The 14,007-nt window shown below is 40.9% G+C and overlaps 3 protein-coding genes across 3 annotated transcripts; 2 read left to right on the top strand and 1 right to left on the bottom strand.

Moving 5' to 3' along the window:
• Positions 1-379: 379 nt before the first annotated feature.
• On the top strand, positions 380-2,951 carry LOC141820838 (trifunctional UDP-glucose 4,6-dehydratase/UDP-4-keto-6-deoxy-D-glucose 3,5-epimerase/UDP-4-keto-L-rhamnose-reductase RHM1-like). Its single transcript, XM_074708196.1, has 3 exons — positions 380-445; positions 622-2,180; positions 2,261-2,951. The coding sequence occupies exons 2-3, from the start codon at positions 633-635 to the stop codon at positions 2,723-2,725; spliced, it is 2,013 nt and encodes a 670-aa protein (XP_074564297.1). The 5' UTR covers positions 380-445; positions 622-632; the 3' UTR covers positions 2,726-2,951.
• Positions 2,952-5,445: 2,494 nt separating this feature from the next.
• LOC141821184 (B-box zinc finger protein 22-like) lies at positions 5,446-8,333 on the top strand. Its single transcript, XM_074708570.1, has 3 exons — positions 5,446-5,814; positions 7,018-7,473; positions 7,553-8,333. Exons 1-3 carry the CDS (start codon positions 5,605-5,607, stop codon positions 7,835-7,837), a joined length of 951 nt encoding a protein of 316 aa, XP_074564671.1. The 5' UTR covers positions 5,446-5,604; the 3' UTR covers positions 7,838-8,333.
• Positions 8,334-8,461: 128 nt separating this feature from the next.
• Positions 8,462-9,712, bottom strand: LOC141821607 (aquaporin NIP1-1-like). Its single transcript, XM_074708981.1, has 5 exons — positions 9,545-9,712; positions 9,228-9,449; positions 8,948-9,145; positions 8,805-8,866; positions 8,462-8,678 (listed from the first exon to the last, which is right to left on the bottom strand). The coding sequence occupies exons 1-5, from the start codon at positions 9,710-9,712 to the stop codon at positions 8,462-8,464; spliced, it is 867 nt and encodes a 288-aa protein (XP_074565082.1).
• Positions 9,713-14,007: the final 4,295 nt, after the last annotated feature.

Here is a 14,007-nt window from a genome sequence, read left to right as displayed (position 1 = left end):
TTTTAATTTATAATATTACCATTTCAATTTTGCGCAAATCTAATTACGATTTATTAATATGAGAAAAAACAAATAAAATGTTATCAAATAATGAATTTGATTAATTTTAATAATATTTTATTATGCAGATATTTTTGGAATAAAAAAAAGTTCATGTATTGTTAAAAAAGGGAATCGCCTCTTATACGATTTCACATCGCGGCATAAAATATATGGACTCGTGAATCAATATAAAAATTTGGTTTAATTGTTACGGTATTTAAATTATGATTTTATATGGATAAATAAGTCAAGTTTTTGGCGATGAGCTGTCAGTGTGGTCCTGCGGATCTGATCCCCTATTTAATCCCCGACGCATCGACGGAACCTCAACGACGCCGTCGCCGCCATCTAACGCTCCGCCCTCTCCGTCCGCCGCACCGCCCTTTCAAGCCCTAGGCTCCAGGCAAGCTCTCTCTTCTCGTCTCCCCTTCTTCGGTTTCCTTTTCTTCCCCCCCCTCACCTGCATTGGCCACAGATCTGACGGATCGCTGGCGATCGGCTTCGCGACGTTTTTGTGAATTTCCTCTTGTACTGCAAGCTTCGGATTACGTTGTTGAACGGATTTGTCGCTGTTTACAGGATAGACGAGCATGGCGAGCTACACGCCAAGGAACATCCTCATCACTGGGGCCGCCGGCTTCATCGCCTCCCATGTCGCCAACCGCCTGGTCCGGAACTATCCGCACTACAAGGTGGTGGTCCTTGACAAGCTCGACTACTGCTCCAACCTCAACAACCTCAACCCCTCCCGTGCCTCCCCCAACTTCAAGTTCGTTAAGGGCGACATCGCCAGCGCCGACCTCGTCCAGTTCCTCCTCGTCACCGAGTCCATCGACACCATCATGCACTTCGCCGCGCAGACGCACGTCGACAACTCCTTCGGAAACTCCTTCGAGTTCACCAAGAACAACATCTACGGCACCCACGTCCTGCTCGAAGCCTGCAAGGTTACTGGCCAGGTCCGCCGCTTCATCCACGTCAGCACGGACGAGGTCTACGGCGAGACCGACGAGGACGCGGTGGTCGGAAACCACGAAGCGTCGCAGCTGCTGCCCACGAACCCCTACTCCGCCACCAAGGCCGGCGCGGAGATGCTCGTGATGGCCTACGGCCGCTCTTACGGCCTCCCCGTCATCACCACGCGCGGCAACAACGTCTACGGGCCCAACCAGTTCCCGGAGAAGCTGATCCCCAAATTCATTCTCCTCGCGATGAGGGGTCAACCACTCCCCATCCACGGTGACGGGTCCAATGTGAGAAGCTATCTCTACTGCGAGGACGTCGCTGAGGCCTTCGAAGTAGTCCTCCACCGCGGCGAGATCGGCCATATCTACAACATCGGCACCAAGAAGGAGCGCAGGGTAGTCGATGTGGCCAGGGACATCTGCGGGCTCTTCAATTTGAACCCCGATTCCCACATTAAGTTCGTGGACAACCGGCCCTTCAACGACCAGAGGTACTTCCTCGACGACCAGAAGCTGAAGAACTTGGGCTGGTGCGAACGGACGACATGGGAGGATGGGCTGCGGAAGACGATGGAGTGGTACACCAGCAACCCCCAGTGGTGGGGTGATGTCTCCGGCGCATTGGTGCCGCATCCCCGGATGCTGATGATCCCCGGAATCATCGGGCACGAAGCCTCCAAGGACAAGAATTCGCAAACTAGCATCAATTTTAATCAAACAGGAATGCTGGTCCCTGCTCCCAAGAACACTAAACCTTCTCTCAAGTTTCTGATATATGGTAGAACAGGGTGGATCGGTGGCTTGCTCGGGAAGATTTGTGAGAAGAAGGGCATACCTTTCGAGTACGGAAAGGGCCGTCTTCAAGAGCGCTCGCAGATTGAATTCGACATCCAGGCGGTGAAGCCAACACACGTTCTTAATGCTGCAGGCGTGACTGGCAGGCCCAATGTTGACTGGTGTGAGTCTCACAAGACGGAGACGATCCGCACCAATGTGGTGGGCACTCTTACTCTTGCAGATGTCTGCAGGGAGCATGGCTTGTTGTTGCTGAATTATGCTACTGGATGTATCTTTGAGTATGATGGTGCACATCCAGAAGGGTCAGGCATTGGTTTCAAGGAGGAAGACAAGCCAAATTTTACTGGCTCATTCTACTCGAAGACTAAAGCTATGGTAATAAAGATATTAGGGGGGGTGCTCAAACAAAATCATTTCCTAGTTGATTTTTGATCTTTTCATTTCTTGCAATGCAGGTCGAAGAACTTCTCAAGGAGTATGACAATGTGTGCACGCTAAGGGTTCGAATGCCGATCTCATCAGACCTCAAGAACCCTCGGAACTTCATCACCAAGATTGCCCGTTACAACAAAGTGGTGAACATTCCCAACAGCATGACCATCTTGGATGAGCTTTTGCCAATTTCTATTGAGATGGCCAAAAGGAACTGTCGAGGAATTTGGAACTTCACAAACCCTGGTGTGGTCAGTCACAATGAAATTCTGGAGATGTACAAGGAGTACATTGACCCCAGCTTTGAGTGGGTTAACTTTACCTTGGAAGAGCAGGCCAAGGTGATTGTGGCACCCCGGAGCAACAACGAGATGGATGCTTCAAAGCTGAAGAAAGAGTTTCCCGAGCTACTCTCTGTTAAGGAATCACTCATCAAGTATGTCTTTGAGCCAAATAGCAAGGCCCCTGTTGGTGGAGAAGCCAAGTGAAACTTATTTTCCAGTGGCACCATCGAATTCAAATGTCGATCCTTGTTCTTGGTATACACGCTGTCAGGCAATCTCTTGTGATCGTAATAAGTATTGTAATTTTCATATGTTGGCCGGTTGAATTACAAACATGTTTGTCATTTACCTAGCCACAACAGACAGTCTCTATGATTAGGACATTGATATTCTCTAATATTTTAATGCTGTTATGCTTGTCCTGTTTGTTTCTTTTTATCCAGAAATCATTGTGCGTTCTTGAACAACGCAGTTCTATACCTTCATATTTTATGACCTCGTGGGGAAAAAACACATTATATCAGTCTTCAAGTCTATCCTTTTCTGAGGGAGGAGAAAAGGTAATTAAAAAATGCATTTCAATGATTCATGTGTAATTTTATAATTATTGTTTATACTGTGTATGTTGCATTTGTTGATATAAAAAACAAGGACACTAATAGTTATTGAATATTTTATCTGAGTGTGATTGCTTCTAGCATCCTTTTAATCTTTTCTTTTATGCAGATCAGTGGAGGTTCAGCGCATCCATATTAGAATATTGATTTGGAGAAGGAAGATCAACAAGATACTCTTATGAAAAGCTTTTGTGAGGTGAGGCAGACTCTTCATGTGATACACATTTAAAATAATATGTGTTTGAGTTGCAAGAGTGTAAATATAGTTCCACATTTAAAGTACATAAAAAAGATTATGGGGTTAAAAGGATAGAAAATATCTCCATTAGAATGAAGCCTTTTGGGGGAGCCAAAGAACAAAGTCATGAGGGTTTAGGCTCAAAGTGGACAATATCATGTCATTGTGAAGATATTTTGATTCTATCGGTTTTAACAAGTGGTATCAGAGCGAGACCGCTCTTCACCGGACTAACCGCCGGATGAGTCATGATCCAGATCTAACCATGTGGTTTGAACCTTAAATAAAGAAGGTGGGTGCTCTCGTGTCCGAATCAAGAGGACCAGACACAAGATGAGCCATGATCCAGATCTAACCATGTGGTTTGAACCTTAAACAAAGAAAGTGGGTGCTCTCGTGTCCGAATCAAGAGGACCAGACACAAGATGAAAAATCCTAGTAGGTCGGATGGACCAAGGGGCAAAAGTCCCAGACACCAGGTGAAAAGTTCTAGTAGGTCGGATGGACCAAGGGACAAAAAGTCCTAGTTGCGACTAGGTGGGAAGCCCTAGTAGGTCGGATGGACCAAGGGACAAAAAGTCCTAGTTGCGATTAGGTGGGAAGTCCTAGTAGGTCGGGTGGACCAAGGGACAAAAAGTCCTAATTGCAACTAAGTGGGAAGTCCTAATAGGTTTTAGGGGGTCTGTGGTCCTTTGTTTTAGGGGGGATTGTTGGGTTGCAAGGATAGGTTTTCCTTTTACATCCTTAGTTGCAGGTGGACCAAGGGACAAAAAATCCTAGTTGCGACTAGGTGGGAAGTCCTAGTAGGTTTTAGGGGGTCTGTGGTCCTTTGTTTTAGGGGGGATTGTTGGGTTGCAAGGATGCAAACATAGTCTCACATCTAAAGTACATGAAAAAAGATCATGAGATTAAAAGGATGGAAAGTATCTCCATTGGAATAAGGTCTTTTGGGGATGTGGTCCTTTGTTTTAGGGGGATTGTTGGGTTGCAAGGATGCAAACATAGTCTCACATCTAAAGTACATGAAAAAAGATCATGAAATTAAAAGGATGGAAAGTATCTCCATTGGAATAAGGTCTTTTGGGAGAAGCCTAAGAATAAAGCTATGATGATTTAGATTCAAAGTGGACAATATCATGTCATTGTGAAGATATTTTGATTTCATCGGTTCTAACAATATGCTTGTCATGCAACTGCTGTGATTAACATTTTAAGATTAGTAAGTTTTATATTTATATTCATATTATCAGGAAACAAAATATGATTGTGAATCAATGCTGAATGTAAGCTGTTACTTGAGCCCAAGTTGAGTCATCATCGCAATCCAATATTGTACTTGATACAGTGCTTATGAGTGGTAGAAACAAAAAAGAAAAATAAAACATATATCTTTGATCGTGACACACATGAAATGTGCCATTGCAGACTACAGTGACAATTCAAGACCAACTTGATCTTGTTGAAATCCATAAAGTCGTTCTCATTCTAACTCAAGTCACGAACCTTAACTGATTTGATCCCTACATAAGCTATCAAGATACCAATGCAATCAAATGTACTCGAAACAAATTCTAAAAATTAAAAAAATAAATTTTATAGATTACAATATTATTAACATGCGGACAGAGACCATTCCACGCTTCAGATCATCTCAGACACACGATCACGGACGGTGGGTCCGCCGTCGTCCCCACAGACCTTACTCGTGTGGCCGCCTTACGGATCCGCTCCAAACGCGCTTGCAATGAGAGCTCGATGAGGCGCGTTTAGAGCCTTCAGACACGGGAGATCTTGCACGCGAATTCTTCACATGCCACAGCACGAGATCCTTTCTATACATTGCTGTCGGATCCAGGTCCCTCACCGGCGACCTGCTACCCGGCGGGAAGCCACGTCATCCGTGACGTGGTCCCTGCTTCGGCTCCTCCGCAAGCACACGTCGAAGTCGGTGGTGGTCCCGCTTTTACCGTCTTCTCCGCCAATGGGAGCCTGCGGAGGAGGATAGCTATTGCAGTCGCGCGGTGTAACGCAACGGCTCCGAGGGGCGATTTTTGTGGCCGCCGAAGTGGGAGTGCGAGCGCGACCGTCTTCGTCGTTGCTCCACAAATCCCTAAAAGCAAATTTGAGAGCATCGAATTCTTGATGCGCTTTTCTTTGTTATCCTCGATCTTGGTCCATCTTTTTTCTTGTTCGAAAGCTCTCGTTGATTGATTGGCGGGAGGGGAGAGATGAAGATCCAGTGTAATGCGTGCGGGGCGGCGGAGGCGGTGGTGCTCTGCTGCGCGGACGAGGCAGCGCTTTGCTGGGCCTGCGATGAGAGGGTGCACGCGGCCAACAAGCTCGCAGGGAAGCACCAGAGGGTGCCGCTGCTCTCCGATGGGGCTGGTGGAGGCGGCAGTTCTTCCTCTCGCGGTGTTCCCAAGTGCGACATCTGCCAGGTACGAGTGTCGATCTACTTTACCTAATCGTTCTTTTTTGAGCTTTTCTGGGGAGTTATAGTCGAGTTTCGATATCTCTGTTTTTATTCTCTTCCTGCTCTGTGGTTGATCAATGAAATATCTCTTTTATTTGCTTCAGTATGTAGTTCAAGCCTCTAATTAGCTACCGGAGTTGAATCTCTACTTTTCTAGTGGAACTTTTGCAAATATATGACGCATGAAAAGTATTGCTGAGATGATAAGTGATTCAGACTAGATAAGGTTGAAGGTAAGAACAGTAACATCACTTAGTAGAATTCACCATCTTAATCCACACACTTACAAAACCAAATCCCATGTCTCCAAAATGCAGAATAACCTCCACTATAAGCACGTTATGAAGTTTTCATCTTCCTTAACAGAACAACACGCTTAAAGAAAAAAGGCAAGACTAGTCTAATATACAGAAGCCTACATTCTCAAAAAGAATCGAAGTCTAATATATATGTATAATATGGGAGAAAAGGTAAAATTGATGCAACCCTAATTGCTACGTGTAAAACAAAATTAACACGGGTTTTATTAGACACTTGGGCAATTGCGTGCCTATTGTGCCCAACATGTAGTCATATCCAACAATTTTCACTCTCCATCTGAAACTCCAAGGCAAATACTTTAGAATGGTTTTGCTTCTCATAGCATGCTCCACCACTGCACTTGGTAAAGTCAGTCTGATCCACATACTTGAATCCACCTTGGTCGAGCTTGCATGCAACTAATTCAATCAATGCCTCTATTCTATTATGGAGGGAGGTCCTCTAGATCTATCCACCCACAAATAAATGAGAAATTTGTTATTGCCAATCTAATGGGATGTGCTGTGCCATATGATTACTCTGCATGTGCTCATTATTTCATGTTGTCGTGGGGATGTCTCTAGATGATACAGACTCTTTTGTAACCTTGTCATGTTGAGTTGCATGTCACTCTCAAAACATTAGAAACCGATCTGTAATGTTGTTGTTACATGGACTTGTCATGTTGATATTTAACAGGCTTGTAATTTTGCAAGATAATCTAGTTAGCATGCTTTTTTTTCAACTAAAAAAAATTTCTGGTTTTTTTTGTTTTGCTATAACTTTCTTTCTGCTGTTTGTGTCTCTATTCATTCTTCCTTTTCTCTTTGAAGTCCAAACACTTCGAACTAAGCTTATTTCTTTGCAGGAAGCTTCTGGTTACTTCTTTTGCTTGGAAGATCGTGCTTTGCTTTGTAGGAAATGTGATGTCGCTATACACAGGACAAACCCATATGTGTCTGCTCACCAGAGATTTTTACTAACAGGGGTGCGAGTGGGCCTTGACCCTGCTGAACCAGCTGCTCCTCTCGCTGACCCACAATTTCATGTTTCAGGAAGGCCTGTCAGATCACAATCCAAACAATTGCCCAGTGTAGGATCACAATCCAAACAATTGCCCAGCAATAGTAATCCTGTGGTCTCCCATGACACTAATGGGGTATTATCTAGCCAAATGCCCAAGGATGGAGGTGTAGTGGCAAATAAGGCCCCAGTCACAGGATTCAATATGCCTGGCAGTATATTGGATTGGCCTTTAGATGAGTTCTTTAGCTTCCCAGAGTTTAACCAAGCTTTTGGTTTCACTGAGCATAATTCTTCGAAGGTAGGCCTTGTAAAAGGGCATATAGAATTTTTTTCAGAGTTTACTTGTGTGATGATTAATAATATCATTTGTTTGACAGGCTGACAGTGGAAAGATTGGAAGCTCTGAAGGATCATCACTTCATCTCACCACTGACGATGATGTAGATGCTAGCGAATGCTTGGGGCAGCTGGTTCCTGAGTATCCATGGAGAGTTCCAGAAATTCCTTCTCCACCAACTGCATCCGGACTCAGCTGGCAAAGAACCCGCCATTATCCTGCTGCATCTGATACTGTTTTTGTACCCGACATATGCTCTTCCCATAATCCTACCTATCTCACTCCATCAATAACTCAAAAGCGCAGTCAACGTCGGCAGGGATAATGAGTCTGAGAGGTGACTCAAAAAAGTATGGAACCAGCTTAGTAATGTAAGAATGCATATTGCGAAGATATATAACTTAATCTGGCAGTTATGTTATTTCATGTTGTATCTAAGTCATCAACTGCATTGGTCATGTTTGCTCCGCATTCGCATTTCCTCATGTCAGTTCAATAGGCTGAAGGAGTTCCAGCAATTACCGATCTATGATTCTGGTATTTCCAGAAGCCTAATATATGTTTTGGATAATGAACTTGCAGCAGAGAATTAGCCCACCCTACCTCTAGTTCTGGTTTCATGGTCTGTCATCATTTGTTCAAAGGTAGTTTATTACACATGAGACATTAGAGTTGCCAAATAGATCGATCAGCAATTTGTTGCTCTTATGTATATCTTCCAGTGTTTCATGTGAAGATAGCTAAAGGCATGTTTGACCTTATATTGTATATAGTATGCAAATGACACAGCTCATTTATAACATAGATCATTTTTGACATCATTGACACGATACGAACGCATATCAAAAGCCAGTTTTAATTAACTGTGATGTTATTAGTCATGCCTTAGAAATTGCACCATTCAGCTATCAAACCACATAGAAATTGCACTTGTTCTTGTAGCATGGAGTCAAGGGGAGTTGTTCCTTGAGCTCTTGAGGAAAGATCCACTCTTGGTGATCTCTCGAAGTGGCTTGTTGGTGAACCGGATGAGGTTGTATGCCCATGCCCCTGCTATAGTTCCACAAACTGGTCCGACGATGTAGATCCAGATCCCCGGCCAGTGGTTCGCCACCAGTGCTGGCCCCAAGGTCCTCGCCGGATTCATGGATGCCCCTGATATAGGCCTGTGAAGTGCAAAGGTTTGTCTGAGGTTAGTAAATTGAATAGATTGTTTCATGTATTTTGACAACTTGAGATACAAGTTATATTTGAATATTCCATGAGTTGGTTAATTAATTAGCATTCCATACCCGGAAATGAAAACGTTCAGTAAGATAGTGGCACCAACAGCAAGCCCTGCTAATTCTCCAATCTGAACACAAGAAATGACAAATATCATTTTGGAACGAGAAGTAGTTGACGAATTCATCAACATGATAATATGATTCATTACTGCTCTGTTGTCAGTAGCCACACTGGAGATGACAAACATCAGATAGAATGAGGTGATGAACTCGATGACGAGAGACTGCACGGCGGAGCCTGTGGGTGTCGTTCCCGGGAAGTGTTCGAGTCTGCCCCCAAACATCAAACGCAGTGTTCCACTGGCAAGGGTTGCAGCGAGAAGCTGAGCAAACACGTAAGACGGCACCTGCGACGATAGAAGAAGTGAGATAGTCGACCTTGATATATATCTATGCGTGTGGTGTGTGCATGCTCAAAGTAGGAGAGACCTGCTTCCATGGGAACCTCCGGCATGAAGCAAAGGCAATGGTGACGGCAGGATTCAGATGGGCGCCGGAGATGTGGCCGACGGAGTAGATCATGACCGTGACGGCGAGTCCCCACACGACGCATACGCCAGGGAATGTGATCATTCCCTTGCTCAAGTTGACGGTGACCGAAGCACAGCCGGCGAAAATGAGGAAGTAGGTGCCGAAAATTTCAGCAAGAACCTGTAAGAATTGATGACATGCAGAAAGATCAAAAAGAACACGATTTTTACAAACCGCAATATGGTCAAACAGAAGCATGGAGAAAGCATCATCACCTTCTGCACGAAGGGAACAGATAAGTTAATGCCACAGCCTCTGTCAGAGGAGCTCCCATATCCCTGCTCAGGAGTAATGACGACACTCTCCTCTCTCCCATTGATAACACCACCTCCCTCTTCCATGAATCTCTCTTGCCTTCCACCGTCCTCCCCTTGCTTTGCCATCTCTCTCTCTGTCTCTCTCTCAGGTGTTGCAGAAGACTGATCTGTGAAACTCTCCTTAATAATTTCATTGATGCATCATGAGTTGACTCCTTTCTAATTCTAGTTTTGAGAAATTCTTTTAATGCATTTCAAAAGACTCTCCTTGCACTCATCAAACACAAGCAAAAGTGTTCGACTGATAGTCAATTAAATAATTTCGGTTACAAATATTTAATTATAATTTCAAAAAATAATTATGGATAAATTTAGAAAATATTAAGATCCGTGCAATAGTGTCTTTTAGCAAGAACATAAAGTCTTCATGATTATTAAATATTTTTGATTAAAAGTATTTGACAACCTGACTTAAAATAACTTAAAATTTGAAAAAAAAAATAGAAATAGACTCAACAAATAATAAAATTATAGGGTACAACAATCAATTAAATATTATTTTAATCAAATGCTAATTAAAAACTAAATTAATTATATAAGTAGAGTACTTATGCAATTGCTAATTAAGTAATTTCCGAGACTACTAATTATTTTAAAATAAATTTAATTTCTAATTATCTAAGAGTTTATAATCAAATTATTAATTAATTAATTATCAATTAAATAGGAGATAAATTAATCATTTAATTAATTTTAAATTTAAAATGTACCTATCTTTTCAAAATATTATTAAAGGTAAAACTGATAATTAAATAGTAATGAAATATTGCATGGATTAATTTATTTTAGTGCTTTAATTATTCAAGTTAATTAATTAATTAATAATTAATGAGGGTTTAATTTATTAATTTAATGGATTAAGTGAAGTTATGTATAGAAGTTGATTAAATTATATAAATTTAATTATTTGAAATAATTAGTAATTAAATAATCAATCTATTTCTAATTAATAATCAAGTAGCTAGAATAACATCCAATTGATTATTAAGGTTACCAAAAGTGTTGTTGCAAGCCTTTTCTTTTATTGTTTTCTTTTTAATGTTTATTTTTAAAATTTATTTTAATTAAATAATTTTGAATTCGACAAATCTAATCTATATCAACTTGAGATTATTGGCTAATTGCACTTCTAATTAATTTTTTTTCAATTTTTTTTGTCTATCCTATTAATTAATTTTTTCATAGGAGGTGAACATTGCTCTTGTTTAACTCAATTAATGTTTTGCTTGGATGGGATGAGAGAAGGTCCATTAACGAAGAGGAAGGGAGGAGAAGGAAGGAAAAAAGAAGAGAACTAAAATATTTATATTGTTTCTTTTATTTGAAAGAGGTGGAAGGTTTATTAATGTAACATGTATTACTTTTTTTTAAGAGGAAAGGAATGAAAATGAAGATTAAATATATAAAGTTAAAAAAATACTTTTACTTTTTGAAAAAGACAATTTCAGGTAGAGGACGAATATGAAATGTCTTAAAATAAATAACACATGTTCTTTGGATAAGTCTCTATTTTTGGAGGAGAAGAAAAAGAAGATTAGAGTTATCTGTCTTTGTTCTCTAAAATCTTATCCTTGAAGAGATGTACGACAAGGGGTGGCATCGACATCGTAGAGTACGAGCGGTTAGACATTGGACAGTGACAACGCACATTGTGTGAGAAACGACGACGCAAAAATAAGATATCTAAATAGATAAATTAATTTTAGAATTAATATTTTAAAATAAAGATAAAATTAAATAAAATATTTTTGATTTTTTTTCCTTTCTTATATCTTAAATTGGAGTGTAAAAAATTCTAATAATTCATGAACATGCAAGAATAAAACTTACCCTTCTCTTTCATTCCCTTTTCTAACTTACTCTATCCTAAATAAGTGTCAAATTCTCCTTCTCCTTCTTTATCCTTCTCTCCCCTTCTCTTACCTCCTCTGAAACAATTAAAGCGTAAAAGGGAGGAATATAAATTGCAGATGAATTCTATTGTCATGGGAGAGCCATATCAGTTCGTAGGAAAACTCTGATTGAGCTGCTCTTCCACCATTAACAAAAGGAAAGGCCCGATAGACAAATCCAAAGGAAAAACGTCTACCTTTAGAATTAATTAATAAGATTAGCATATGAACACGAATTAACATATGCATCGATCCCAGAAGTGGTAGCAACAGAACTGAACTGAAAGTGAAGTTAACTCATGCATGCATTCTACCTCTTCTTTTGACTGCCAGCTCTACTCCTCAGTCAGCAAATTAAAAACAGTAGATTTGATTCTGCCAATATTTCTTATGTCTACACCTGCCATCTCCCCTTGCCTGGGAACACAAAAAAAAAGCTAATGGATGACTGTCCTTCAGTTTCCAAGTGATCAGTAGTAGCTCATTGGGTCAAACAGATCATATATATAATATTCAGTTGGTAGGTGAACTGATCCGAAAGCTAAATTTATACAGACAGACAGACAGACATCTTCAGCATGCGGAAAGGCTTCATAGACACAGTGGGAGACAATCTCCTGTGCCCTGTTCTAGAATGTTAAAACGTCAAAATACTTTATGATTTCCAGCCATACGTACGTGTTTCGTAGATATATGAATATTTTATGTTTCATGGAAAATTCAGTAGCTTCGTTGTTATTTACTCCTCGATTTGGGCTTGTATCTGCATGAAAATGGGCTAGCCCACTTTGGTCGTCATGCCCCTTGTATTCATATTTTCATTTTTTTCTTATGTGTGTTAAATAATTAATTTTTGAAAAATCTTGTGTTTGCAAGATTTAAATATGTAAAATGATATTATTCCGGTCAAATATCGTGGATGATTAAATCATCGATCAAACGTACACACTTTTTGAAAATAAAACAAAAACACTTAAAATGTATTCAAAAAGAAAGTTAGACTAACGCAGAATGAATCCTGACAAGCCTCTAAATCTAAGCGAGGCAGAACCTTAATAAACTTTATCATTTTCACTCACAATAAAAAAAATCTCATTTTCAATTTGGTATATATACAAGAGGATATATAATTCAATGTGAATTTAAAAAATCAAAGATCCCAAAAAAACTCACTTTGTTTACATATATATATAAACTCTAAAAATACCTAAATATATGAAAATATTCCTTATCAATAATAATTTCCAATTTTACATGTAGATATAATATTGTTTTAAGTAACTAATTTTCTCACGTATTCAGAAAGTACAAAAATAACTTTTGCTGTTCTTTTTTGACTTGCATTTTCCATGTGTGTGTTTGCTATACCTTGTTAATGATTTTTCTGGCCAAATTGTTACATATTTTAGCACTAACAAAATGCAAAACCATGCATGTTCCAAATTGTTACACACCTGATCTATACTTCAATATTACTTAATTTTTAGCACTAGAACACTAAGAACTATACGTCATGGGAGCGAGTTTATTAAAACATATATATATATATATTTGCCTAAATTTTGCCTAAATTTGCCTAAATTTGTTCAGTTCCATTATTCAATGTATCCCATCGGAAGCAAATTAACGCACGATCGATCGATCGATCGATCAGCAATCTGATGGGTTCGAAAGCACTGGGAGGAAGTGAAGGAAGGCGAGCGACAGATTCGGTTCATGAAGATGCCAGGAAACAAGATCCATGCCGACGGAGATCTCCCTTTGACTTTTTGTCAGAACTTTTTGAAAGAAATGAACATGTGTTGCAATATCCATTAAGTGTACACGCCGATCGGCCTCGCTGCCACGCTTCCTTGTCTCGCTTGTCCACTCAGGAAGGACAAGCAAAGCCTCCACCTTCCACTATAAGAACGCCCACTCCCCCTTCCTTTGCTTCCTCACAATTCACAAACCCAATCGATCGATCGGTTTCTTCCGCGCGCCATGGACTCCCTCAGCAACGCACCCATCGCTCGCACTCTGCTCGTCGTCCTTCTGCTCTCCTCTGCGCCATTTCTGCACGCGAGAAAGCTCCTCGATGAGCCGCAGGGGAGTGGTGCTGGAACCGTGGGAGCTGCTTCGGTCTTGAGCATGCTCCCCAGGGCCAGTTTCGCTCCATCTGCTCCGGGAGACGGCGGCAATGGAGTGGGCAGATCCAGCTTGCACCGCGGAGACAGCGAGAGGTTGCTGGAATCTGTGCCCAGCCCGGGGATCGGCCATTAACTTGCTTATACGAAGCTTTTTTTGTTCGCATTACAGGCACAGATGGTGGTTCCTGCACCAGTTAAATAAATATATTAGCATTATATATATTTCTTATTGCCTTCGATCGTTATGTGTATGTACTTTGATATATATATATGATCAATCAGATGCAAGCACATGAAAGACTAACAAACTTGCCTTCGTCCTCTCTCTCTCTCTCTCTCG

The sequence above is a fragment of the Curcuma longa genome, chromosome 2, assembly GCF_044706935.1.
Source record: "Curcuma longa cultivar G26 ecotype Majalengka, Jawa Barat chromosome 2, ITB_CL_G26_1.1, whole genome shotgun sequence".
NCBI classification, from domain to species: domain Eukaryota; kingdom Viridiplantae; phylum Streptophyta; class Magnoliopsida; order Zingiberales; family Zingiberaceae; genus Curcuma; species Curcuma longa.
This window is presented reverse-complemented; position numbering and strand designations above follow the sequence as displayed.

Coding starts and splice junctions, on each gene's coding strand:
- LOC141820838 (XM_074708196.1), top strand. CDS start 633: ATGGCGAGCTACACGCCAAGGAACATCCTCATCACTGGGGCCGCCGGC. Junction 2,181..2,260: donor ACTCGAAGACTAAAGCTATG/GTAATAAAGATA, acceptor CTTGCAATGCAG/GTCGAAGAACTTCTCAAGGA.
- LOC141821184 (XM_074708570.1), top strand. CDS start 5,605: ATGAAGATCCAGTGTAATGCGTGCGGGGCGGCGGAGGCGGTGGTGCTC. Junction 5,815..7,017: donor CCAAGTGCGACATCTGCCAG/GTACGAGTGTCG, acceptor ATTTCTTTGCAG/GAAGCTTCTGGTTACTTCTT. Junction 7,474..7,552: donor CTGAGCATAATTCTTCGAAG/GTAGGCCTTGTA, acceptor TTTGTTTGACAG/GCTGACAGTGGAAAGATTGG.
- LOC141821607 (XM_074708981.1), bottom strand. CDS start 9,712: ATGGCAAAGCAAGGGGAGGACGGTGGAAGGCAAGAGAGATTCATGGAA. Junction 9,146..9,227: donor GGAGGTTCCCATGGAAGCAG/GTCTCTCCTACT, acceptor CTATCGTCGCAG/GTGCCGTCTTACGTGTTTGC. Junction 8,679..8,804: donor CTGAACGTTTTCATTTCCGG/GTATGGAATGCT, acceptor TGCACTTCACAG/GCCTATATCAGGGGCATCCA.